The 27,513-nt window shown below is 46.2% G+C and overlaps 2 protein-coding genes across 5 annotated transcripts; one reads left to right on the top strand and one right to left on the bottom strand.

Annotated features, from left to right (window-relative positions):
- Positions 1-1,026: 1,026 nt before the first annotated feature.
- CALCOCO2 (calcium binding and coiled-coil domain 2) lies at positions 1,027-16,962 on the bottom strand. Of its 3 annotated transcripts, none has more exons than XM_067541107.1 (13): positions 16,874-16,962; positions 15,403-15,591; positions 14,632-14,734; positions 13,786-13,919; positions 11,396-11,521; positions 11,155-11,313; positions 10,047-10,174; positions 9,423-9,522; positions 8,945-9,067; positions 6,367-6,462; positions 4,672-4,813; positions 3,520-3,548; positions 1,027-3,003 (listed from the first exon to the last, which is right to left on the bottom strand). In XM_067541107.1, the coding sequence occupies exons 2-13, from the start codon at positions 15,580-15,582 to the stop codon at positions 2,827-2,829; spliced, it is 1,497 nt and encodes a 498-aa protein (XP_067397208.1). In that variant the 5' UTR covers positions 15,583-15,591; positions 16,874-16,962; the 3' UTR covers positions 1,027-2,826. The 3 variants fall into 3 exon arrangements, with proteins under 3 accessions (XP_067397208.1, XP_067397211.1, XP_067397210.1); XM_067541110.1 differs by having other exon boundaries at positions 9,432-9,522; XM_067541109.1 differs by lacking the exon at positions 16,874-16,962 and adding an exon at positions 16,608-16,627.
- Positions 16,963-18,847: 1,885 nt separating this feature from the next.
- ATP5MC1 (ATP synthase membrane subunit c locus 1) lies at positions 18,848-22,268 on the top strand. Of its 2 annotated transcripts, none has more exons than XM_067541111.1 (5): positions 18,848-18,895; positions 19,899-19,946; positions 20,552-20,629; positions 21,042-21,217; positions 22,038-22,268. In XM_067541111.1, the coding sequence occupies exons 1-5, from the start codon at positions 18,863-18,865 to the stop codon at positions 22,150-22,152; spliced, it is 450 nt and encodes a 149-aa protein (XP_067397212.1). In that variant the 5' UTR covers positions 18,848-18,862; the 3' UTR covers positions 22,153-22,268. The 2 variants fall into 2 exon arrangements, with proteins under 2 accessions (XP_067397212.1, XP_067397213.1); XM_067541112.1 differs by having other exon boundaries at positions 18,892-18,993.
- The last annotated feature ends 5,245 nt before the right edge of the window (positions 22,269-27,513 follow it).

Here is a 27,513-nt window from a genome sequence, read left to right as displayed (position 1 = left end):
GAAAAAACGTACTGAATTAAGTTTAAGTATCTTTGGAGTCTGGTTATGGGGGGACAACCTGGTAAAAGGATCCACCTTGAAAAGAAAAGCCTCCTCTGACTAACAGCAGGAGATATGATGTGTAGTACATATACAGTAACTCTGCCAAACCAGCTCTGATCAGAAACTCCATTGCTAAGGAGGCCCTGTGTTTGCCTAAGATTTACTGCTTCACAGACTGAGCGAGCGAAGTGTAAACTGCAGCACATCTGTCTTTATTCCAGCAGCCTCCGTGGTTATATTATCCCCCATCCTCAATCCTCTGGATGAATTGCCCTTCCCCCACTATAGGCTGAAGGGACCAGGTGACTCTATAACTGGCCACCCAGCAGATGCTTCTGCAATACCAACTGTTCTGAGTCCCCCCGCCCCGTCTCTCTCTTTTTTTCTCCTTCCCCTGTGCCCTACCAATCTATGCTGCCTGGCACATGCTGCAGGGTTGCAGTCCCACTGGAGTGATATTGTGATGGAAATGAGGGAGGGAATGCAGGCAAAACTGCACAAATTTACAGCACTCGGAGGGCTTCCATTAAAATCCTTGACAACTTGTTATTTACGACAGGGCCAATGGCGCTCCTGATGTCCCAGACCTAGGCACCATTCTGCTCAATTATGCTGTTTGGAACAAATGAGAAACCAGCTCTGTTTGTATAATGGAGGAGCCCAACAACTGATTGTTGATGAAAACAACTGATTTCATTTGGGAGCCAGTCCTGCTCCCACAGACCAAAGTTTCAGGGCTTGATTCTGTCATGCCTGCACCTCATGCCATCATTCACACCAATGCAAAGTGAGTGTACAGTGCTACCATTCTGATCTGGTGACATTTACGCCCTCTTCACATTGATATAAATGACAACACAAGCAGGGGGGTAATGGAAAAACAGGCCCTCATTGGCTTCAACGGAAGTAGGTTCTCAATGTCAGTTGGGACCTCCACGGTAATGTAAAGATGTACAACAAAAAAGGGATCTTATGAACCACATAAGCAGTAAGAATTCTGTATTTATTTATTTTCCAAATCTTACAGAGGCACATTAGCGTTTACTTTCCTCCTTTAACAGTTTCTGAACATTTAACATCCAATGCCAAGTGGCTTTTGGAAAAACAGCCAACATTTCGCCCGAACTGTGAAAAATGACAGGTAAAATGTGAGTACATCTCTGCATAGCATAATGATTTAGAACTAGGGCTAGTTCAGTAGCAATGTTGGGGTCAGAGCAAAGAGGCTGGGACCGGTGAATGGGGGTGGGAAAAGTCTGTGTGGGGGACACTTACTTTAGAATAAAAGGGTCCTATCAGAATGTCTAGACACAGATTTGCACTGAAATAGCACAAGGTGTGATGCACAACAAATTTAATTATTTTGAGGCAAGTCTGTGTGAGGACAAGCCCCTTATTTTACAGTAAGTGCAAACAATCTAGTTGACTTCCATGGGGAGTACTTGGACTGTCGCCATAGGAAGGAATTAAGGACCTGCAAGATAGCTCCCTTAGGACATCTTTCACTTGGGATGAGATGGTACAGTCTCAACCTGTCTTATTTTTCATAAAAATAACTAGGTATTTTCTCCTACTGTAGTTTCTGTTTGCTACTATTTATTCACCATTTCCATTTCTCCATTGCATGGGTTTGTATAGTGCCTGCTAATAGTTAAAAAAAATAAAATAAAAGCCCTTTTACATAATTGAAGATAGAAGTTCAAAGTTTTAATCACAGAGGTTGATTGATACAAGTTTATTTAAGCTTTTAGCATTGAAGAGATTAAAGCAACATTTTAAAGTATCCATTATTCTTAACATCAAATTTCGTTTGCACCAGGTTGTTATGAAAAACCTATTAGGATTCCCTATAGATTTAGATATTTATTACTAAATTAATGCACACAGTGTCACACTGTTGGATAATAAACTTTACCCTTGTGTTTGCCTAGAGAAAAGAATGCTTACTGTAAATTAAAACAAAAATAATTTAAAACAACAATTGGACAACTTTTGCAAAAGCAGTGTAATTACCCAGGCACTTGATAGGCACTTGAATAGGCACCTGAACCCTAGTATTTTGGACTCAGAAGAGGCTCCTTTTGTCCTGCAATCAAGAAGTTTCAGACAAGCAAATGAGAGAAACAATGCAGGCTCCCCATCAGTTTCCTTAGAGGATGCACATGGATGGTTAAACTCATTCCTGAGACACATAAAACTTTTCCTGAGACATATAAAGCTTGAGATAGCGTGTGAAGGAAATTATTATTAAGTTAGATCTGCAGTCCTATAACCATTAATAAGACTAGGACTTTGAGCTCAAAGGCTTTATACATTGTTTTTGGCCTTAGGATTAGTGGTCTCAGCTCCACTCTAAGGAATAAAACAATTAGAGCAGAGCGGTTTCTGCCAAGCACAGGGAATTGGGAACTGCAGTTGTACAGTATCAATACTTGGCTAGATCAGAAGAGCAGATCATAGGAATAGCTTTGTTCTGAAGTGCTGGTATCACATTGTCTGAATGACTGCTTATACGGATTGAGTTGTTTAACAGTGCCCAGAGCTGACTGAAGATAAAGGACACAGTCGGTGACACTGCTTGGTATCTGACCCAACTTGATGGTGGGTCACATCACATGGAACAGATGGGTCAGCACTACAGGACTGGTGCTAAGTCAAGCCTTGCTTGGATAATTTTTCTAGAATCTATCTGTCCTACATAATGAGTTATGCTCTAGTCTGTGCTATCATACCTGAAAGAGGAGCTACACCACCTACTATTAGAGCGCAAAGCAGAATGAGGAATTATTCCAGGCTGTGGCAGTACATATGATCATCAAACACCTGCCTATTGGACGCTTCAAAGGTCTCATCACAGTATGGGCAATCCAGAAGGTGGCTTCGCACGTGGTTCTCATACTGACATGGCCCAATGTCATCAGGAAAGACCTCATTACATAGGGGGCATTTCTTCACAGAGGGCTGAAAGGTGAATACAAAACAATGAAGTATATATATCTGCACTAGCAATAAGAGGAGAAAGGAAAGAGAAGGAAGGGAGGCTAGAAATAATCAGTTACAGGGCAGGCTGTTCTAATACTCCACAGGGTTTTAAATGTCTCCATGCCTCAGTGACTGGTTCTGTAAGCTTAAGAGCATCTCTGAACTGCTTTTGCTTTCTATCTATCCAGCATGTCTCTATGGCTCCATTATGAAATACGGCATCTGGAAGCTGAATGCTGCTCATTTTGGCTTCAGTGCTGATGTTGCCCAGGGCCATAACTGAGTTCTAACAATTCCCTCTCTCCTGCTTAGCACAATCATTATTAATTCCCCCCATCTTATTCTGAAATATTCAGGGCTCCAGTCTGCTGTCTGGGAAGATAGAGCCCACTACCTGGACCAGAACCAAAAGCTTATAGAAGAAACTGGCTATGGAGCTCAATTAGACTCCTGCTTTCATACCACTAAGCAAAATCCACAAGCCACTTTACTCACCATGTTCCCAACACTTGGCCCTGGGGATTCTGCAAAAGAATAGAAAATCCAAGTCTTAACCACAGCCAAAGCTTTAACAGTTTGATGTGCTGTTGACCTGTTATTCTTGATTGCTCCTGAAGCACCAGATCTAGCTCTGAATCTGGAAGGGACCTCCATATTTAAGACCCTGGAACACTGGACTGAGGCCATGGGACTGGCTGCCTCACGACTGGGCAAACTGGGTCTCTCTCTTGGCAGAAAGAGAGCACAGTACTAATCACCTAAGTCAACAGTTCCCAACCTGGGGTGCGGGACCCCCTTGGGGGGCACCAAAGATTATAGGGGGTCCATGAGGCTTCAGTTATATTGAGGTCATTTAGCCCCTCTCCCCCTGAGCCCCGCACTGGCCGGAGTGGAAGAGCAGCCCCCCCAAGTCCCAAGCCAGCCGGAGTGTAGGAACAGCGCTCCTGCATTGGTGGGGGCCTGGAGCAGCTCCCGCCACCTCCATTACCCTCAGTCCATGAGGGATAGGAAGAGGTGGAGTCAAATGCAGCATGCGGTGGTGGCTGCACCAGGGAAGGCTTAGCTTCATACTCAGGTAAGAGTAATTTATTATTATTATTTATTAATGTAATTTAGTGGTATTATTATCATCATCATATGTGTTTATATAGGGGTTGTGTGTGTTTATGGCCGGGTCGGTGGGGGGTAGGGTGCAGTTTTACCTACTGTTAACTAGTGGGGTTTTGACTCAAAAAGTTTGGGAGCCACTGAATTAAGTCAACTCTCAGACCTGACAGAGTTTTGGAGCTGCCAGGTCATCTTCTGAACATATGGGAGGACAACCCGCTGAGACCCTACCACCAGGCGTGTAGGGAGAGCTCCCTCCTGCCAACAAAGAGTGAATAGACAGATTCCATCTTCTCTGGAGCTATGAGGAGAAAGTAGATTTTCACCCTCTGCCTCCCAGTGGCCAGGAAGAGGTAGGAGGACTGAAGAAAGAATCTTCTGGAAGTAGGGCTGGAATTTTGGTCCTCCCAAATTTATCTCTGATTCTAGCCCGGTTACTTGATTAGGATTCTCCTACTCAGGAGCAGTCAGCATGCAATTAGATATGATCCATCCCGTTTGGTCCCTGGGAGCCTCTGCACAGAATGCCAAGTTTCTCACCGTAGTATGGGTTCCCAAACACAAGGCCAGCACTTTCTGGAGGCCGAGTTTGAACTTGCACCGGTGGGGCAGTAACAGACAAAGAATAACCTGGGCTCTCAGAGAGGCGCATCAGCAGCTCATTGTTCTCTTTCCTCAGTCTCTGCAAAGGGACAGAAGAGCAGAATGATGTTCCAGGAGCTCAGGGGGGGCATTTCAGAGAGAAGCCATGTATTGTTAGTAATGATAGTTTGTACTGATGTAGTTCCTCTCACCTGAGACTCTCAAAGCACATCACAAATCCTTTCCAATAGGTCAATCTTATCCCCATTTTACTGATGGGGGGAAACAGGCAAAGAGAAGTGAAAACACATATTCTATGGCCTGTCTAATACAAGAGGTCAGACTTGATGATCATCACATCATAGAAATGTTGGGCTGGAAGGGACCTTGAGAAGTCATCAAGTCCAGCCCCGAGCTGTAGCATGACCAAATAAACCTAGACCATTCCTGAGTGTTTGTTTAACCTATTCTTAAAAACCTTCAGTGATGGGGATTCCACAACCTTCCTATTCCTATGCCTATTCCAGAGCCTACCTAGCCTTATAGTTCGAAAGGTTCTCTCAATAACTAATCTAGATCTCCCCTGCTGCTGATTAACCCCTTTGCTTCTTGCCCTACCGTCAGTGCACATGGAGAACAACTGATCACCATCCTCTTTATAACAGCCCTTAACCTACAGCCCTTATCCTAACTGAAGACTTATCAGGTCTCCCCTTAGACTTCTTTTCTGAAAACAAAACATGATCAGGTTTTTTTTAACCTTTCCCTCATAGGTCAAGTTTTCTCAACCTTTTATCATTTTTATTGCTCTCCTCTGGACTCTCTCCAATTTGTCCACATCGTTCCTAGCGGGTGGCGCCCAGAATCAAATACTGATGATCAAAACAACCCCTTCGGCCCTTAAAATCTATGGCCAGTCTAAGGTCACTCAATTAATGGCAATGCTCTGAACAGAACCCAGGAGCTATTCTTTAGCTGATAACTCCACGGAAAGACTGTGTGTGATTTGTTTGCAAATACTGGGTAGAACCACTGAATTCAATGGGAGCAGAGTTAGGCCGGTGCTGAGATCTTCTGTAACAACCTACCCACTACGTTGTTTGATTGCATTTCAGTAACACTTTCTTCTACAATTTCCTTGTCAGACAGCTCTTTTGAGCTATTTTCTCATGATTAAGGTCAAGATTCTGTCACGGGTATTTTTAGTAAAAGTCAGGGATAGGTCGCAGACAAGAAACAAGAATTCACAGAAGCAACAACCTGTCCCTAACTTTTACTAAAAATATCCTGGGGAGGGGGGAAAACAGAGCTACCCGGGCTTGCAGCTGCCCCAAGACCCTGGGGCTGGCTGGCCAATCAGCTGTTGGACAGTAGCCCTGTGGCTGACAGCTGCTCCTACCCTGCCCCAGAAGTCCCGGAGATCTTGGAAAGTCACAGAATTCATGACAAAATCATATCCTTACACATGATTCTCTGTTTCATAATTAACTGTTCATTATTATGAGCTCCTTAATAAGACTCAACAAAACCTCTTACAGCTTTTTGTTCAACCACCCTGCGTAACACTGCAGAACTCTGACCTGTGCTCAGTACCACTGTTAACGAAGACCTCTCTGCACTGTAAGGTTGGTAGTATGGGTGTGAGTTTCTCACCTGATTTTCCTCAGCAATTTCATCTTTCTTCTTCTGAAGAATCTGAAACAAATGGTTCTTCTCCTCAAGTTGCTTTGTGAGATCACCGTTTTGACGCTGTTAAGGAAAAGCAGTAGTTCGTCAGCGATGGGCAAGGATACGATCCTGTCACGGAAGTCACGGACCCCATGATTTTCTGGGACCTCTGTAACTTCTTCTGGGACAGGGCTAGAGCAGCAGCCTGTGTTGGGTCACACCCCCAGGGCTGGAGCAGCAGCCTGCAGCCAGCCCCGGGGCTGCCAGAACAGTGATCACAGGGATTGGGTCAGCCCACCGGGGGCTGGAGCAGCAGGGGTCAGCCCTACTACAGGAACAGCAGCGGGGCTGGAGCAGCTGCCAGAGGTCAGTCCGGCAGCGCTCTGACTGTTTGTCCCCCCCACCCTTCAGGGTATTTTTAGTGAAAGTCAGGGACAAGTCACGGGCAATAAACAAGAATTCGCAGACGCCCGCAACCTGTCCCTGATTTTTACTAAAATACCCAAGACAGAATATTAACTTTAGCGATGGGGAATCACCAAAAGAAAAGCTGAGAGAGCATCAGGGATTGCTCGTATATCATTTGTTTCTCAGGCCTGTATTCGTGTGCAGTGTTTCATCAATAAATCAATCCTGACTTTCAACATGAGTCTGACCATGTCATATCTAACCAACCAAAGTGACTACCACTCTCAATATAAACCACTCATGGTCTGTACTTCCCTCATTACATATACGGTGATACTTTGAGTAATGCTTTCTCCCATCTCTGGTTAGCTAGAAGTCTCCACCATCTTGGCAAACAATGACCCGGTCTTGGGCATTCATGCCTTTGTTACCGCTCAGGCTGGTCTACCACAATGCACCATATCTGGGCATGAAGCCTTCAGTACTTAGGAAACTTCAGCTGGTACAGAACATCATAGCACTTCTCCTCAACAACACTGGCTACTGTGAACTAGGGTTGCCAACCCTTCAAGATTGTCCTGGAGTCTCCAGGAATTAAAGATTAATCTTTAATTAAAGATTATGTCATGTGATAAAACCTCCAGGAATACGCCCAATCAAAACTGGCAACCCTACCACATCAAACCTGACCTCTGCTCCCTACACTTGCTTCCAACAGAATAGCAAATCAAGTTTGAAGTCTTTATTCTCATCTTCAAGGTGCTCAACGGCCTGAGCCTTGGGTATCTAAAAGACTGCAGTAAACAACTTTGCTCCTCCGGCACAATGGAACTTTCTACAACAAGAGTACAGTTTGCATGCACAGGGACAAGAGCTTTCTCAGGGCCGGTCGGAGCTTGTGGAATGACCTCCCCCAGGACTAAGGACTATCACAAACCTTTCCCCCTTCCTCTCTAAGTGCAAGGTCCATTTCTTTGACATGACTTCTCTAAAGGTCCTGCCAGCTATATTCCCTTCATGATAAAAAAGAAAGTGATGCAATGTTCCATTCTGCTGTATTCCTATTAAGATTTGACATTCCTTTCAGTGAAATATAGGCTCTTCCTGAATCCTAGCAACACCCTGTTCTCTGTATAACCACAGATTTCATCCTGCCACTTTCCACTCTACTCTTTGGGACCCCCCACCCCCACCCCCCCACATCCACACAAAGAAAGACTTGCCACCTGCTCATGTTGCAGATACATAGACACGTTGGCTTCTATCACCCTCACATCCTACCGACACTGTCCCAGCTTCTCCTCGTGCTCCTTCTGCACAAGACCACAAATTTCAGCACCGTATGCACCAGCGAGCGGGAGTCGCATATAAATAATAAAAGGAACGCCGAAGAGAAGGAAGCTTGGAGAAGGAAACGGGGTGTGCCCACAGATTTTCAATGCATCCCCCACAGAAAATGGAAGCTACCCACTGCTTCTGGCTTTCTTCTGTAATTTAGACACGCTCTGCTCCAGGTGCATCTGTTTGTGGTCACATCTATTAAATGGCTTTGCCAAAACTAAAGGTACTATAAATGAGTAAGGGACAACAATAGAGCAGAGTTAAGGGCATTGCTGCCACTCCTCAAACAACAGCAGATGTACAAGGCTTTGTAAGTCAGCTTCCCACTGGAGCAGAAATCAGTGATGCAGAGTTTGGGTATATTTCTAGTATAACTTGTGTTATTTATATGTATACACCAGGTAGTCACAAACAGAACACAGGTAATCTGCTCTTTCAGAAATCTCAGTCAAACACAAATCTCTGGCTCCCAGGGAGCAAATCTGACCCAAGAATTGACTCTAGCTAGAGAGATTAAGGCAAGGAGCAAATTCTCTTGCTGCTTGCAACAGCTCTTCCAAAAGAAACAATCTCAACAACCAAACATACAAGCATTCCTCCCTTCCCACCCCCCAACTAAAAACTGGTTTGCACACTAAGAAAGAGCACCAGTAATAGGGGTTATTCCTACAGTAATAGGGGCAATCCGTTTCCTTCCATCACCTAATCCCCAATGGGCTTCTATAAAATCAGAAGCACCTCTATATGCTCACGGCTAAGGGCTGCTCTAGATTCCTCCAGCCCACCTTCCTCAAGATTATCAGGGAAACTCTACCTGTTCAGTCAAAGTAATGTGTAACTGACGATTCTCCTCTTTCAAATGTTCCAGCAGCTCAGTCTTGTTATGGTCCACCCGAACCAGGTTTTCCATTTCCTTCTCTTGATTCAACACCTGTGTCTGAAGTGAAAAAAAAATGGATAAAAGCAATGGCCCAACAGTTCATACAGGGCAGAAGGAAGCACAGGCAATTTATAATGCAGCAGGAATGTACAGACTGAAAGTGGCTTGGCAAAATCTTACTAAACCACAGAGCCTAATTCCAAACCCCACCCTATTTACATGGCTTTTGGGGACAATTTGCATAACTGTACACTAGTGGTAAATACCCTGAAATGTTGGCCTGATTCAGTTGTGGATCAAATGTCTGGAACCCAATTCGAGTTTCTGGTGAAACATTTTTGGAACCCAATGGAATTTGAGAAAGCACCAATCTGGACACAAGAAAGATTGCAGAAGCAGAGAGAAACTGCACCTTGCCTACCTGCAGCTGATTCATGTGATCCAGGGTAGTTTTCAACCTGCTTTCCAGCTGTTCCTTTTCAGAGGACACCTCTTGGTTTTGTTCTTTGAGTCTGCTCAGAGCAAACCAAATCATAACATTTTCAGCTGCACGTGACCCCTCACAAACTCCCTCAACACCTGCCCTTGGTAAGCCGCACCCACAGCCTTCATTTCTAGATGTAATCAGAAGCTGATCTTGTCCTCGAGCAGGTTTAAATGGAGTAACCCTAGATACCAAAGCCCTGCTTGTTTGCACAAGCCTTTGCATGAAGTTACCCAAGACCCTGTGAATCCTGGATCTGTTCCACAGCCCGGTACTTGCTGTGGACACCTCAACTGACATGCTATGATCTGTGGACTCATTCCAAGAGTCAGTTTCGCTCAGTTAACCTCACACTTATGTTTGTCCAAGGGCCTGTGAATGCCGAACCTAGATCAAATTCCCAAGGGGTTACTCATACTCTCACTTGTGGGGTCCGTTCTATGCACATAGTCACTGGGTTTCAACAGAACTAAACAGAAGAAGAAACCCAACCCACTGCACCAAGGAGCTTCCAGGAACTCCCATTTGCAGACATATTGTAAACACATTCACCGCTGCAGCTCTGTCTCTCTGCAGCCATTCTGCTCCTTCAGCTGCTTCTTCTCCTCTTTCAGGAAATTTGCTTGCAGCTCAAATTTCTCACTGCAGCTTCTCAGAGACTCCAGTCCTTCCTGCAGCTCCTGAGTGGCGGAAGTAAATGGCAGTCACACCACAGAAACAGTCATCACTTTTGCTCCTCGCTGTATTTGCATGCCCTTTGCAATGCAACAACCCCAGACAACCCTCCTAAAGGGAACAAGATCTTCTCTCTCATGTATTCAGCTCCAGTTTTGCTTAACTTGGGGCCTTGAACAAAAAAGGAGGAGGGAGCAATAATAGGAAGATCAGATCCAGAACTGGCCTTTAGGGTCTTGGGACAGGCCTAAAAAACAATTTCTGAGCACTCCCCTTTCCCAAACGTAACCAACTCCTGTCCATTACCACTCTTCTCTGCACAGGGTCAGCCTAAGGATTTGGGGGAGGGTTAGAGAGATCATTTTTTCGAGATACACCCAAAACTGACTCTTTGCACATAAAATGTGAGAGAGAGATATCTCTCTATCAAAATCTTTGGCCCTCACCAGTCTCTTGCAACAGAAGTGAAGCTCAGCTACTCATTCCTTTCAACCCTAGTGATTGGTTTGTATTTTCAAGGCTTTTTTTCAGGGAAAAGGGCTTGAACCTCTTTTTGTTTTGCTTTTTAAATGGAAGTGAAAATTCTCCTTTGCACTGACGGTTCCCCCCCCATTGGGAAGGCCCAGGGTAGCCAATTTTGCAGGTCCCAGGAGCCCAATTCCATTCAGAACCTGTCTAATTGTAGAAATAAGGTCAGCTTAGAGCTCCCGTCAGTTCCATTGCTAACTGCAAGGGGCTGAGGCTGCAGCAAGACAGTTTCACAGAAACCAAAGAGGACGATGGGGGAGGGAAAGAAGTGATTTTCTCTTCTCTTTGCCCTTCGGGACTAACCCTGAGACCCTCCCCCCCACTGGTTGCAGTTGCTCACATATCTCAAAGGCTAAGAGCTTGATTCTCTATCTTCTCCTCCCCTCTCCACTTTCTCTGGTTTCCCCCTTTTCTCTCCTCTATTTCATCCCAGTTTCCAGCTCATCTGGTCTTTTACCTGATTTTCCTTTCCCAGTTTTATATTCTGTTCCCTAACTGAAGCCAAATCCATCCGGGCAGAGCTCATCTCTCCAGCCTGTAGTTCTTGAGCTCTTCGTAGCTCCAAGTTCCCAGTCTGCAAGAAACAGACTTCTCCTTCTAGCTCCTTCATCTTCTCCTGGAAGCACATAATGAGCGTGTATAAGCCTGAGCTGTTAACCACAGGGCCTCTGAATTACTGTGTTATCCCTTGTCTGTACCTGTGCCATCCGGAGCTGTTCCTGCAGATCCAGGTTCTGCTTCTGGAGACACATGCAGCTTTCCTTCAGTTCCTTGTTTTCTTTAAATAAATCCTTGTTTTGTTGTTCAATCTCCTCCACTTCTCCCTGGCAAACAACAGACTTGTTCAAGAAGAACGCAGCATAGTGATGAGCAAAGAAACGTGAGCCCTGAAGAAAATCATAGTGTATTCTTCCCTACCTCTTCACTGACACCAGGGACTGGACTTCCCTTTCAGTCTCTCCTAGTGCTGCCAGAACTTGTCTAACCACAGCTCAAAATCAATCCCCAAAATACTGCACACACCAGGCCTGAACCTCTCAGATGCGCAATGCCCTCAGTTCCCATGGAAATCAGTGGCAGTGGAAGGTCTTCGGCATCTTTTAGAATCAGGCCCAGGGACTGACTGCTCTGCACAGTCATTAACTTCAGCCAGCCAGCATGAGTTCTTGATACCAACTAGCCCCTGCTGGCTACCCAATCACACCTTTGATCATTTCCTGGCACAGCATTACCTGCTCCCACAGCTGCACCTCCACCCCCACCTTGATAACACCGGAATGGTCCAAATTCTACTTCGGGGACTGCAGGGAGCAGCAGACAGAGATAGCTACAGGCCACATAAAACACCCCAGCAGGAAGCCCAGCTATAAAAACACTTTCCATTTACATGGCATCTTTCAATGAGGGACTCAATGGGCTTTACAAAGTTTGTTATCAGTCCTCAGTGTGTATAGAGAGGTAAACTGGGTGTCTGAAATACAATCACGACACTGAACTTTTTAATTAACTCCAAGGCCGACCTTTTGCAAAGAGCCTACCCAGGACAATTTTGCTCAAATTGAGAAGGGAGAGGGGGACCTTGCTCTCCTGTTTAAGTTCCAGATCTCAGTCTGCAAAACAACAACAATCCCGAAACTGTTACACTGGCAAAGAGATTCTGCTGCTGGAGGCTAATAAAACGCCAGTTGCTACCTCCTGTGTGGCAAGCAAAAAAGAGATTTCTTAAACTGTTCACTCTGAGTTCAATTAAACTTAGCAGGAAGTGAGGTCTGGTCTTCTAAGCAAGAGACTGAGAACCAGGATTCCTGGATTCTATTTCTAGCTCTGCCAGTGAGTTGCTGAGTCTTTATGCGAGTTACTTCACCCCTCTGTGCCTCAGTTTGCCCATCTATAAAATAGGGCTAATATTTGCTTACCTCATAAAGATGCCGCAAGGGCTAATGAATGAAACATTTGCAAAGTGTGTGAGATTCTTGGATAAAAGTTGCTATAAGAGTCTACATTATTACTACGATCTTTCATAGATCTCATTTCACAGATTTCACAAAGGCCAGAAGGGATCGAAGATCATCTAGACCAGCGATTGTCAGCCAGCGGGCCTAATGAGCACACTGCTGCAAACCATGTGACATCCTCAGGGCCATACAAGTTATATATGTGTGGATGCAGCCCACATAACACATAGAGAGCTGCATATGCGACCCAACAGGGTAAATAGGTAGGTCAGGGGTTCTCAAGATTGATCTCCCATATATCACAGACCATTAAATTCACCCGCATATACCTGTGCCGACTCCAATAACTTGGGTTAGACCAGGGGTGTTAAACATATAGCCCGCAGGCCATTTCATCCAGCCCTCAGACTTCCCATGACTCTTCTGGTTTGTCTTCACCATCCCACAGTCCGTACTAAAGGGATGTGATTTGCAGAACACACCAGCGTGTTGTGCTCTAACTCCCCCATGTAGACCCTGCTCGCATGCACTGATGAGAAACAGGACTACATCAATGTGCGCTAAAGAACATTTAGAGTGCACCAGCAAGGTCCATATGGGGGACTGCACATCAGAGTGTTGCATGTTAAATCTCACACCTGCAGTCCGGACTCCGGCACAGCAATCCAGCAACACCTCATGTACAGGTGCAGAAACACTTGGTCACGTTTAAGAGGTGTTAAAGAGGCATAAGTCTGGCGAAAGCTGGTACATGTCCAGGCAAGGGGAAATGACACTAAGGCAGTGGTCCCCAAACTTTTTATACCCCGCTCCCGTCTGTGCTCCCTCGCCTTCCCCCCCCGCCAGCTGGGTTGGGAGCAGGGCCACAGTCAGGGCTGGGGGCTTTGGCTGGGAGTGGGGCCACAGTTAGGGGGCTGCGATCAGGGCTGAAGCAGACAGACAAATAGTAGGATGGGAAACCAAGGCACAGAACAATGAAGTGACTTGCCTGAGTAGGTCAGACTCAGGAAAAGAACCCAAGTCTCCTGAGTCCCAATTCGGTGCCCCAGTCACTGGATCACACTGTGTTAGGGAAGAGGGAGTTTGAATAAAAGATAAAGGCATGAAAAAGCAGAAAGAGAGTGGGAACATACCTGGGTAGTAACCACCAGGATATCATCCTCGGTCTCTGCCCGGAACTGGAAAGGCACGCTGGCTCCACGGACCACCCCCTCTTGGTCAACGTAACAGAACTGGTAATATTCATCATCTTTCGGCAGGTAGTAGGCTAAAAACAAAACAAAAAACCCACCTTAGGGTGTTTCTAATTACTCAAGCCGCTTGTCAACCGAACAGCGCAGAAAGCCAGGATCTAAAAGACCCAAGACCACAGAATACAAAGCAATGTACATATGATGGGGCCAGGTAATCAGGAACCCACTCCTTGTGCGATCATGTGTACCAGCGCAAAGTGAGTGTGAACACTGACCCTTTGCATTGATGTAAATGACTCCACAAGGAGCAGGTCGGTGTCACCCTGTCACCAAAAGAACATGGATGGTCAAACACAGCTGAACAGTACCTGCAAGGGGGAGTCTTACAGGGGCTTTTGCTGTACTGGTAACAGGGGACGAAGGGGCCGCAGGACTGACTGTGCAGAGCACATTCGTAACATGGATGTCTCCCCCCGTTAGCAGGAGGGGACACTCTCCCCAGGCTGAACTGCATTGGCAGTGCATTCGGGGGAAGGGGCCCTTTGCCAGAAACTTGGGGGCCATTATTTTGAGGTGACCTTATAGCCACAGTTCCTTGAATGAAGTTTACCCAAGTGCGGGACAATATTCCTGTTCCACAGTTGTACAGCTTCACATGGCAACACTTATTACTGGTATTCAGAGCTATTTGGTATCTGATCGTGCATGTGTGTGTGTGTGTGTGCGCGCGCACACACGCGCACACACTGTGTGCTGCCCATCGCTGCCCATCCCTTCCCAACTGACCTCTAAACTGAATTTGCTGCTGCAGAACAGAATCACTGCTCAGGTCACCCGGCAAAGGAGCCCACAGGAAGGTGTAATATTCACGGGTTGTTTTCCATCCCACCTGCAACAGCAAAATAATGATACGGTCTCATACAGCTTACGTTTATCCTGCAGCAGTTCAGAGGGTGAGATCATAACTTGGGCTATATGCCCACACAAAGCCGCAAGAACCCCCTTTGCACTCCCATACCAGCTACCCAGATCTTGGGGCCATTCACATAGGAGTAAACAGGGTTATTTGCCTGCTTACTCCCTCCTTGGAGCAAGAGGAAGGGGAAGGGTGGGGAATAAGAGGAGCTCTGGAGTAGGAAAAGCACTGAGGGCAGATGTGGGCACCATGCCTGTTCCTCACTGGCCCTAGGAAGCAGAGCACAAGTCAGATTAGCCCTGAAGTTGCTCTAATTTCAACCTACAGCCCCTCAGCAGTCCCAGAATTTGGGAAGTGCAAAGGCAGTTCAATGCCACCTTAACCTCCACTACTCCAGTCCTGCTCCAAGTGCAGGAACATAGCAACATTGATTCAGGCCCCATGTCTCTTGATGCAGTACAGACACCACCATACACAAGTTCACCACCGAAAAATAGCTGCTACTTTGTTCTTCCAAAGTCTCAAACTCCCCTTTAGGGATCAAGCATGAAATAACTGGAAATGTCCATATCAAGCCATTCCTTTCTGTGAGCAGCTACCTTACAACGTGTGGGGGCTAATGGTTCAGAGCACACACTTACCCGGAAAATGCCCACCCAGTCCTTTCTGCGCGGAGTGATGTGCTGTGTGAGGGTATAATGGCAGGTTATGTCTCCTCCAGGGATGTAAAACTTCTCCACGTTATTAAAGATCACCTGGGAGAAGTGGCAGTTGTCCAAGAAGACAGCAGAAGTGGGAGGTTCATCTAAGGTCTCATCCATGATGGGGTTCTGTGAGAGAACAAGAACAAAAGCAAAGAGTAAGACAAAACCTTGCAGCCTGTGGTGCTGGGACACAAGAGAATCTTGGGACCTCATCCAGTGCACTCTTAGCACCAGAAGCCAGTCAGCATGAGAAATGCAAGACACACACTCATGCCAGTAAGAAGCAAATCCAATAGCCCTATTTTTTCATTAGCAACTCCACTGCAATGCTTTAGCATCCAAATCCAACCTATTTCCTTTCATCTTACCTCATCGTTAGGCTTGGCAGAATTCAGTTTTTATTTATTTATTTATAATGTTGACAGCAAATATCAATATTTATTTTTAAGCTTTTTTTTATCATCTATTTAAATTTTCACAGTTGCAGGAAATTATGCGCAGGTCAGACAATAATTGTACAGTAGATATCGAGATTCAAAAAGTTAAAGCTTTAGAACTGTTAAAAAACAAACTGTCAGCATCACATATCAAAAGACACAAAAATAAATATCCTTAAAATCAAACTGTAAGAAGTTCTCAAGAAACATTTTTCTTACTTTGCCTAGCTGTAAATTTCAAATACTATTGATGGAAATATTTTTTGTGGGTTTGTGTGTGGGTCTACAGTGAAATCGACGTTTACCGACCTGTACTGATAAAAATCGAATCCTTCCAAGCCAATTCACTGTGCACACCCCCCATGCAACAACATGATCCTTGCTCCCTATGAAGCAGTTCTCTCTTAAGGGTCTGCACCCTAAGTTATAGCATTTGCTTCGAGCGACAACTATAGTTCCCAAGACCCGCCTCTTTCAACTCCTGGGGGAGGTGTCATCCACCTCGCCTTGCTGGCCACCTATGGGGGTGCGTTGGGGGATGGGAGTACGCAGGGGGTGCAGAGGAAGGAAGGAGAAAGAAGGCAGAGGGGATTGGGGGGGCAAACCTCACCATCATGCCCTATGGCAACTCTTTGCAGGTGGAGATCTTATGATGGGAGAGGGTCACTCACAGGGCCAGGCCTTATGGGCATCCCCCCAACTCACCTGATTGTGGAGGGGAGGGGCTGTCCCCCCACCTCCTCCAGCCAGGCCCTGGAGGATGCCCCGCCCCAGTGGGACATTCCCCTCCAGCCCCCCCTTTATCCGGCCCAGTGAGCAGGGAAACGAAAGCGAAAGCAAGGCAGCAGCTACGCAGCAGAGAACTAAACACCCCTCCCCTCCCCGGTGCTCCCCAACATCCCCCCTCCCTGGGGAAAGCGGGTAAACACCCCTGGAGAGGGGGAGAACCTCCGCCCCGGGGGCTCGCTCACCGCAGGGCAACGTCCCTCTTGCAGCCTGTCGAAGCCTGCTGCGATAGAAGAAGAGGAGGAGGAGCCACCACCACTGCCAGGAACCGGCTGCTCCCGCCCCTCAGCCCCGCCCGGAATTGTTTTTGCGGGACACCGCCCCTCCTAGAGGATGCTGGGATTTGTAGTTCCTCCGCTGCTGGAGCCCTGTGTATGGGACGTAGGAGGAGCCCCCTTCAGAAGCAGTGTGGGATATGTCTCACTTACTGGAAGGGGTTGAAGGCAGAAAGTTTAACAAAGAAGAAAGAAACCAAGATGAAAGGGTTTGATGATGGCTGATGTGGTAAGAGGAATGGGACACCATTTGAAGTAAGTGTGGATCCTCCAAGCCCAGGGGCTCACCCACCCTGCACTCCTGCAATGCACATCATTTTGGTATTCCTTGTATTGGGAGATGATTTTGGAATTCTCAGTGCAAGAAGACTTTGTGGGTCCTTGATGTTAGGAGGAATGCTCTTAATCATTTAACTGGGAATTGGGAAGGGTGGTATGCACCCCATTGCTTAGGCAGATGGCTCCACCCTCTGGCTAGTTTGTGGATTGACAGACAGCTAGCACATAATGTGGACAATAAACCTAATTAAATTAGAGAGGAAGTAAGGGGGTTTATTATTATTATTATTCAGTGTTTAAAACCTCTGACCTTTTTGTTTGATTTTATCAGCACCTGTTTAACTCAAAACAAGATAAAGTATTGAACAGGGAGAAAAAATTTTCTCTGGTTGTTGAGGTTTTCTCTCAGGTGAACCAGAAACCTAACTGCAGTGTAAATGCAGCCCCACTGGACTCGTGCACTGGCAGTCCACCAAAAGCATCCAACTGGGCTGAATTTCTTTGTCACAGAGTCAAGTTTTCTCAGACGGCACCACAGACAAAAAGTTTGAGTGGCCACATCTGGGGAGGGGTGGGCGCTAGGAAGTCTGGGGTATGGGTGGTTGAACTTGAGCCCACATAATGCAGTGTAGACGCTGGAGCCCCAGGTTGGGATCCAGGGGTCAACAATTCCTACCCTGAGGGTACAAACAAGTGTAGATGCTCAAGCTCTATTTTAAGAAACCCAGACTCTGCTAATCCCAGTTCTACTAACCCTGGTCTTACATTGCAGTGTAGACATACCCACAGACACCTCCAACAAAAGGGAAGCAGAACATTACTTAGGAGGGAAAAAAGCAGAAAAAATAATTATAAACATTTCCAGCCTTTGTTAGCATCATTAAAAAAGTCACAAAAAGTCAGATCACCGGTAACATAAAATAGTGAAGGCTTCACATTCAGAGCGAACTTGAACTCATGAGTTCAGGGGGCCTCACGTCCAAAACCAGGCTGAGAGTCTTGCAAGGAAAACTGCCAGTCTATGGCCCGCTCCTGGGCTCTGGATTTGAATCCAGCCCATGTTGGCCACTGGGTTCAAATGTGAGGCGGCTGCTGGGGAGTGGATGGGGCGGGGTTGGAACCTGGGTTCCAATCCAGCCCACGCTAGCAGGCAGGATAGCGGTCGGCGACCCAGGTTCGAATCCTGCCTAGGCCAACTCCTGGGGGCCCTCTGTGTGAGGTAGGTTTGGGGAGCGCAAGTCGGCCCAGTTGCCCGCGGACAATGCCCTCTGCGCTAAACCACCCTCCACAATCTGCAGCTACAACCGCATCACGTGATTACCCCCCCCCCCAAGGTAGCTTCCGCTCTCACGTCACGGAATGACGTAGTGGGGGCTCTCTCTAACATCCCCCTTGACCAACCCTACCGCCCTTTGGAAGGCCATCAGGCAACCAACCAATCAGAAGCCCCCCAAAGGCAGCCAATCAGAACGTGGGGACGTGATGACGTCATCCCGGTTTCCTGCCGGCCGAACGTCCCCGGATATTGGTAGGCGGGGACTCATCCACGGGAGCCAATAGGGAGGGCGCATTCCGTCCCGTGAGGGCCGCAGGGCGGCGCTCACCGTGTCGCGGCGGCCAATGGGCGTGGAGGACGCCGAGCTACATGGCAAGGTGAGCGGCGGTGGGCGGGGCTTGCTCTCCTTTGGCCGAAGCCGCTGCTCGTGGCAGCTTTGAGCTCGGGCCCGAGAGAGAGTCGCCGCCGCCCGCAGGTGAGGTCACGGGGCTCGGGCTGGCTGCAGCTGGGCCCCTGCTCCGGCTTGGGCCGGGCTCGCTGGGGCGGCCGCCTTCTCTGACCTTCCTGGCTGGGGGCGCTGCGTGGGGGCGGGAATGGGACCGTTGGGGGGGCTGGGGCAATGGAGGGGGGCAATGGAGGGGGTGGGGCAACTGGCCTGCCCCGCTTTGCTGCACGCTGCCCCTGGTTAGGGGGTGCCTGGATCATGGCAGCAGGTGTCATTTTAAAATGCGGGGGCTGACTAACGGCGTGTTTGAAAACGGGGGTTGTCAGGGACAGCGGGAGGGTCGTGTGCTGTCTGCTGCAGGTGAAACTTTGGCTCCCCCCCTCCCCCCAAGAATTCCCTTCTGTCTGCTGACGTGTTCATGTTCGACGGGCCCTGTCCCCACGAGCGCTACTAAACGTGCTAGCTTTAACACTTCGTTCTAATCCAGTCAAGCTGTTGGTCTGTTCTTCCCGGCGTGGCCCTCATGGTGACTTTCCCCGCTTGGAGGTCACGGCCTCGCTCCTGCTGCTCCACCAGTCCGGTGTTCTCTTGTTTCCGAAGGACCGACTTAACCCTTCTCTGTCAGTGTCCATTTAAAGCCAGTCTGTCCTTTTAGATTAACTTGTGATTGAGACGCTGCAAAACCCTTTTGTGAGTCTGTGTCTGAACCTAAGTGAAACTCTTAACAAACTGCAGCAGAGGGAGACTCTGAGTTGTAACTCAGGGGAGAATCGGGGGAAGGAAGCAGGATAAGGCTATAGCACAGCAGCTAAAGAAAAATGTGTATATAGTTCTAGGGAGCGCACGTTGGCCTGATGTGCATTCTGTTGTCAAGAATAACATGGGTTGGTTATGTGCTGTTCCTTTTTAATGTGCTTTTGCTTTCTTCTCACTAGACAATCAAAATGCAGACCCCTGTGGCTCTCCTTGCTTCTCCAGCTCTGGTAAGCAGCTTTTTTGTTTGAGCAGAAGTAATGCCAGGAGGTGGGGATGCAGCCGCCATGGAGAATGAAGGCATTTCTGTTTAGAGCTATATTCAAAATGCTATCCCAGACACCCTTCTGCTTGGGATGTGTTATGGTGGATAACTTTCTCTCCAGACTCCTTGACTGGAGGAAACACAGTCACCTTTGGTGTTGATGAAGAGAGGGTGGATGTTTTCTAAGTCTCAGTAGTGTTGCATTTGTATGCAAACCCAGAGGCTGAGAAGATAGGCTAACATATAAAGCATAACTCCATCTCCACTCTTGATAGGATTCCTTCCTCATTCTAAACCTCTCCAAGTGTACAACACTGGCCCAAAATGCACTAATTAGACTTCAATTGTGTCTTGTCCTTAGATTATAGGTCTTTGTTAGTCAACTAGCTTAAGTTCTTGAGACATTTGCTTTCAAATTAGTGGAGTTGAGGAAAGCTCTTAATTTCTTGTTCCACCCATGAGCTGTTTGAGGGCCTGGACAGATGACTGTTTTTCATAAAATGTAAACTGCCTTCAACTCTAAGGAACGTGGTGTCCCATTATGAGTTAAATGTCTTTCTTTCACTTCAGTTCCGCTGCTGTTCCAGGGCTCTGGCAAGACCTGTTTCCATATCTGTATTGAGCAGGCCTGAGACTCTGACTATACAGGTAAGACTAAAAAAAATTGTCCTACCTGCTGTAATTGGGTCTTTATTTCTAACATCTTGGGATGAAGTGTTTCCTTGTCCTGGTTAGCTCTGGCATTCCTCACTAGCCAGATGTATGTGGGTTTGGACAGTGGAGATACTGTTTGTCTTTAGTGTCTGACCCAGGTTACCAGCTCTGATTGCTAGTGACTCTGTACAGAGATGGGGATAAGAAGTCTGTACGTTAAGGGGATGGCTAGAGATGATGGGTTGGAGTATTGCCCTACCAAGTTGCCAGGGTGACCTTTCAGCGGGGCAAAGTTTGGATGCCCTTGATGGACCTAGAATAGGGGATAAAATGTAGACAGACATTTATTAAATGTATTCAGCTAAAATAAGTCACCATCTGACTTCTTCTCCCATCTCCCCCACAGCCCACTGGTGTTTGCCATCTACAGCTGGCTCACCGGGAGTTCCAAACGAGCACTACCTCTAGGGATATTGATACTGCTGCTAAGTTCATTGGTGCAGGTGCTGCCACAGTTGGTGTGGCTGGTTCAGGAGCAGGTATTGGAACAGTGTTTGGCAGCTTGATCATCGGCTATGCCAGGTAAGCAAGCCACTGGCTTCAACTTTACTCACCTGTTCCAGCAGTCAATTTTGTAGGCCCTTTTTCTGAACACTTAGTCTTCGATGTTACTTATTTTGTGGGAGCAGGACATTGAGAGAGACCTTTAAAGAAGGAACTTTAGTGTTCCAAACCCCAAGGAACCATTTATAATGAGGATCTTGCATTTTCATAGCATCTCTTAGCCACACACACACACACCCAGAGCTTTACAAATTCAATTCCCAATTAATACATGTCAAGGAATCACTTTGCCTACCAGTGAAATGAGGGCACCTCTTGGGTAGAAGGTGACTTCTCTACACTGCTAAATAGCTACATTACATAGTTTAGGACAGGTTGTAAAGAATATCGGTTGCTTTCTCACTCTTTTGGCATGTTGATAGCAATTCGGTAGAACTTCACAGCTGCTGCCATCACACAGAGGAAGTAATCCTGTTAATGCTTGGTAAGGGATTGCTGCCTGCTTAATTAACGCAGTGGAGACCAGTTTTCAGGGGCTTAGTGGATTGCATACAGGCATGCTAAGAAGCCAAAGAAATGCAGTGCAGTACTTTGGCTTTCTCTCACTTCTTTCTCTGCACCAGCTTAATGCATGTGTGTATTCTAAGTCTCCCCATGCCATATCCACATTCATCAGTATCCACTGTTCTGTGGGCTCATGTCTTCAGGAGGCATAACCTTACTACTGAATCCAGTGGCTTGTGTGAGAGCATCATTGGCTCCTTGTGGAATACATTTGTTTGTTTGTTTGTTTGTTTGTTTCTCACTTAGGAATCTATTTTTAATGTGTCCCTTACAGGAATCCCTCTCTCAAGCAGCAGCTCTTCTCCTACGCCATCCTGGGCTTTGCCCTGTCTGAGGCCATGGGGCTTTTCTGTTTGATGGTGGCGTTCCTCATCCTGTTTGCTATGTGACGGCCTCTGGGCCATCCCATGGCTTCCATCATTCTGTGTCCTCTCCGGGTTGAGTCTGCCTCCTTCACCAGAGCGTTCCAGATTTACAATTAAACAAAAGCTTTTCTCTTAATAAACTGGTTTGACTCCTCCTTTCTCACACTTTGTATTGCCCAGTGCCAAGGCCTGGGATGTCCTTAGGGATGCATCTTCTGTGGTATTTTGATAAAAGAAAGTAATCTTGTAGGATTTTTAAAGATGACCTAGAAGGGTAAGCATGTGGGACTAGAGAGAAGTAGCTTCTGTAAAGATAGCAAGACGAGTAAAGATGGCTGGTTGTCACAAAGTGACTTGATTCTGCAGTGTTATACCACCACAATAGCTGGAGGGAATGGCCACTGGTGCTGATCGCATTCACAAATGCAGTGGTCTTACACAAATCACGTAAGATCTCAAAAGGCAGAACAGATGTTGTCAAATTACAGCAGATAACTGTGCTTAAGGTAACATGAGACAGCACCATTTCCTTGTATCAATATCTTAACTTTGTTGCCGTTCCTATGCAACTTTTGAAACGGTACCTAGAGGGTGTCAACAGGAGAATTTGAGCATATCTGATAGTAGTAATATACTTTCATCATAGAAGTTCCAACAACACATGACTCATGCGTCTAACTTTCCTTTTCTGTTAGAGCAGTAGTTTTCAACCTTTTTTCCTTTGCAGACCCCTAAAAATCTTGAAATGGAGGTGCAGACCCCTTTGGAAATTCAAGCTGTTGTCTGTGGACCCCTGCCATAGGAGTCTTAGACTGAAAACTGACTGAACAGAATTCAGTTATAAACGTTGCATGTGCTCAGCATGGCATTTGACATAGCATGACAGAGTGCTAAACGGTGTGCTTCTATGGGAATGACAACACTTCTGGGTTTTGAGCTATAGGCAGGGGTATTCACATACTTTTTATTGATCAGAAAAACAGAATGCCTTTTCTGGGATCTGAAACTTTATTTTCATAGTCCCCTGTTGTGAATTCCTTAGATATAGGCTGCAGCCCCCAGCGCTCCATAGACCACAGGTTGAAAAGCATAGTGGTAGAGAGATGGGTCAGGGTTAAAATTGCTGTCATCAACCAGCCTTCCCTGGGTCTTCTGTTAACCACTAACATATAATATCGTACCAATGAAGGTTATTCTGCCAGTCAGCAAGGCTTCTGGAAATTCTGATTTGAAATCACTGATACTCATCCATGAATACATGGATTTTACTTCCTCAGCAGCTGTGCATGACTGAGTGTTGTAACAGAGACTGGAGCATACCAGGGAGAAAAGCACCAAGACTCTAATGTTCTAAATCAACACAACATCGTTGATAAGAACGCTGTGGCTTGGCTTGACCAAATTGCATATGCCAAATAAATAAATCAACTCAAATTAAACTTCCTCTGGCATCTCAGTGGTACAAAAATTATGTGCTTAATAAAATCAGAAGATGACAACTCTGTCCTGGTTCTCCGCTTCAGATAATTTAATTCTAAAACAGCTGTTGACATACTAAAGCCCTTGTTGAAACTCTGTCCTGACCTTTCCTAATTGTAATAACTCGGGTGCTTTCTCATTATTCTTATCTTATCGGAGTAACCTAATGCAGTGAACAGTAACTGGGAGTCAAAAGAAATCCCAAAACTCCCCTGTGGGTACTAAGAAAGTACCATAAGGAGGCAGGGATTATATTGAAGAAAATGAATTACTTGAATCTCAGAAGAATCCATGTTGAAACTTGTTGGCCAAATACATATAAATTAATGTGAAAGGACTATGCTATTTTAAGTATGGCGTTTCTTCAGTTAGGGGCATTCCCCTTGCATGGTTGGACACACTTTGTGTACAGGGTCACATGGTAATAGCTAAGGCTCTGCAGTTGTGTGTTCCCTAGGCAACTGCTGTACTAAGTGAGCTAACACTCATTTAATACAGTGAGCCTCGTCCTGTATTTTTCTATCTTACACAAGCCTAGTATCTATCTTCCTTTCTGAGGAAAGTGATTATGCTGGGAGCATGTATCTGTGTGGAGAGAGGAGGAATCTGGGCTAAATAACTGTGAAGCCCTGATAAAGAGGAAAGCAGGGGGAAAGGATTTGGAATGAATTTAAATTGTTCTGAGATGGATTTGTTGTGGACTGTTCTGAGGAGGTACATAGTCCTGCTGGAGGTGATCACCGTACATAGAGCAGGATCACCTACTTTTTTTAATGAAATGGCTCTGAGGCTCAGATCCTCTAAGGTATTTAGGCACCTCTTTTATTTCAATGGCAATAAGGTGCCTCAGTGCCTCTGGGGATCTGGGCATGAGTGGTTTATTTATAGGTGTGGTTTCTTAATGTACAAAAACCAAGCTTCGTTTACCCCACTCAAGGCTGGTCTTAAACATAAATAAAAGTAGCCGCCACGTAGCGCTCTACAACCATCCCCCATGAGGCTGTCAGCAGGAAAGATGGGAGTGGCAATAACACATTTCTGTAGCCTTTTTCCATAGGGCTACATAGGACCTCATGTGGAGAGAGGACCTGAACTGAGGGTCTCCCACATCCTGGATGAGTGCCCTAGCCAGTGGGCTAAAAGTTACAAAGGAGTGCTGCCTTCTCCTCCTGGCAATTTTGTTTTGGGTTCCACGTGTGATGTAGGAGGTCAAATACCTTTCTTCCCCGGGTTTGAGGCTCACTAGTAGGCCAGGCATCTATCTCTGTGAGAGGGGTGGGGCTTAGCACACACCCCTTTCATCGGCTTCTCCCCATGGCTAGCGTAGGCAGCTCAGTCTAAGGTTCCTATCTCTCGCCATTCATTTTATAGGGCGCCGAGGCACTTAACTCAGGCTTTGTGGTCGAAATTCTGTTCTTGTGATTTTCTGCATGCCTAAAAGTTAGGCATTGTGATGCTGAGCATCATGTGGATCCCACCCCTTGAGCCTGAGTGTGTGAGGAGCCAAGTGTCTTTAACTCCCTCTGAAATCAGTGGGAATAGAGATTGCTTGTTGCCCTGCAGATCTCATCTCTTGACTTTCCACTCTAACACTGCCCCCAAGTAACACATGGATCACTGCAGTATATGCTATTAAAGTGGGGGTGAAATGCCAGTTTACTCAGAATGTGGTTATCTGTCAGAAGGTCAAGTTTTAAAGTCTGGGCTGAAACAGAGAAGGAACCATCTTAGTGTGATGCTTCTATTTACTGCAGAGTAGTTGTAGCTGTGTTGGACAAGATGGGTGAGCTAATGTATTTTATTGGGCCAACTTCTGTTGGTGAGAGAGGCAAGCTTTTGTGTTTATGACAGACATATGTTTTCTCAATGATGCCTGCTTCATAGGCTCTGCCTGCTTGTGAGTGTAGACTCTATGTATAAGGGTGGACCTTAATGCCAGCAAGTGGCTTGCTGGGGCCCCTGCACATATATGCCTACTTGGAAGTGAACTAGCTAGTTTAATGAAAACCTCTATATACGTTAGGCTCTTAGACAGCCCTAATGCATGTCCAGCTTTAGTAGGCTGTTACAGTTGAACAAGTTGGGTCAGATATTGTTGCCTGTTTTATTTGACCTCTTCCAGTCTAGAATTGTATTCATGAGGGGAAAGGTGATTAGCCAGTCAGTTATGAGTCAAGAAGTGATAAGATAGAAGCACAGAGTAGAATCCCCATCAGCTGATTAAATTGTTTGATAAATTTCAAGGCTACACTTAGCACCAGGTATCAGGGATAGTTGTGGAATGACTGGATCCTACAGAGGGATGACCTAGAGCAGGGGCAACGGTGGCAACTTGTCAAGACTATGTACAACATGCATAAAACACAGCAGAGGCACTTTCATCTTAGGACAAACTTTTGGGGGTCATCTCAGAGCAGAGATGCACAATGACCCCTGATCAACGCTGGCAGAGACACAAGGCGGGGGGGGGGGGGAGGAGTTGAGTCTGCCCAACCCCATCTCCTGAACTGTGATTCACGGGTCCTGATCCGGGGTTGCTTTCCTTTCTCTATGGTATGGAGGTGTGGGGAGGGGTCCTCCCCTCTCTTCCACTGTAGATATTTGTCTGGATATTTCTAAACCTGTTTATTTTCTATGCACTCTTTTATTTAAGACAGCCAGTTGGCCCCATACATGCCAGCACCTCCCTGTTGGTATAATTGTAAATAAAAGGCCATACTTTGCCTACCAGTAAAGCATAGATTGCTGGGAGGTGTAGTCTCTCTGTTTTGCTCCCTCCTGGTAGAGATAGGAATAACTGCAGACTGCACTTTGGCCTTACCTGACCTTTGTAACTCACCAAATGAATGTGAAATTACTTTTTACATTTGACTTTTCCTGGCAATGATCTCTTGTGCACTTATTTGTGGCTAATAACTTATTTTTTATTCTAGGTCATTGATTTTTCTTTCTGTGCCCTCAGTAAAGTGACCTTGAAGAGGATTTATTGTTAGTCAGTTGTGGCTTCGTAGTATTGTTACCTCTTTTTGAACTGAGTGGTTAGCCAAAATTTGGGGTCCTGTAAGTTGTTTCCATAAGGAGAAATTGATTATAGTTATTTCTTTGATGCAATCCTATTTATTTCCAAAAATGTACAAAGTCCTGTTTCTTTGAACATCTTTCAGCCATCACTCAGCCCAAGTTGTCTCTCTAGGCTTTTTCTCAAGGCTATGTTCCCAGATCTTGCTCTGTCTGTTTCCTTTCTTGGTCATGGCCTGCCACTGTGTCTGCTTTATTGCTTCTGCCTCTGTCTCAGGGCTGGTCTACTACAGAAAATTAAATCGACCCCGCTACATCTCTTGGGACTGTGAAAAATCCAAACTCTTGAACAATGTAGTTAAGTTGACCTAACCTACCATGTAGACAGCGCTATCTCAATGATAGAATTTGTCTGTCGACCTACCTACCACCTCTCAGGGAGATGGATTTACGACAATGACAGGAGAACCCCTCCTGTCACTGTAGGAAGTGTCTACACTGAAGTGCTGCTGCTATGCCGCTGTAATATTTTTAAGTGTAGACATAGCCTCACATGCACACCTTTTCCCTTCCTCAGTCACTATCCAGACCCTGCATTTGCTATATAAGTCTCTGGCAAACCCCTCAGCCTGCATGGCACAGCTTGCACTTAGCCTTGCCATGTGGGTCTGTATTTTGGGCCTTGGCTTCTATTGTTTGGGCCGTTGCTAAACAAAGTGACATTTAATTGCTCCCTCATTTAGATTGAATGGAAGGGTGGCTGTTACACTCAGAAGTTTTAATGCGGTTTAACCTAACCCATAATTATTATTATTGTGTGAGGAAAGATCACCAACTAGTCCCAACTTATAACTACTGCAAAGTATATACATTTGAGGTCATTTGTGG

Source organism: Emydura macquarii, unplaced genomic scaffold, assembly GCF_026122565.2.
Source record: "Emydura macquarii macquarii isolate MOO-44397 ecotype Brisbane River unplaced genomic scaffold, CSIRO-AGI_Emac_v2 contig_629, whole genome shotgun sequence".
Lineage (NCBI taxonomy): Eukaryota > Metazoa > Chordata > Testudines > Chelidae > Emydura > Emydura macquarii.
Note: the sequence above shows the minus strand (reverse complement) of the source record. Positions and strands in the feature narration are given on the sequence as shown.

Bases quoted from the DNA above. Each gene is read 5' to 3' on its own strand.
- CALCOCO2 (XM_067541107.1), bottom strand. From the start codon at position 15,582: ATGGATGAGACCTTAGATGAACCTCCCACTTCTGCTGTCTTCTTGGAC. The intron at 10,175-11,154 runs GTAAAAGACCAG...TCCGCCACTCAG, and splicing joins AACTGGGAAAGGAAAATCAG to GAGCTGCAGGAAGGACTGGA. The intron at 3,004-3,519 runs GTGAGTAAAGTG...TTCACCTTTCAG, and splicing joins GGCCAAGTGTTGGGAACATG to CCCTCTGTGAAGAAATGCCC.
- ATP5MC1 (XM_067541111.1), top strand. From the start codon at position 18,863: ATGGGCGTGGAGGACGCCGAGCTACATGGCAAG. The intron at 19,947-20,551 runs GTAAGCAGCTTT...CTTTCACTTCAG, and splicing joins TCCTTGCTTCTCCAGCTCTG to TTCCGCTGCTGTTCCAGGGC. The intron at 21,218-22,037 runs GTAAGCAAGCCA...TGTCCCTTACAG, and splicing joins TTGATCATCGGCTATGCCAG to GAATCCCTCTCTCAAGCAGC.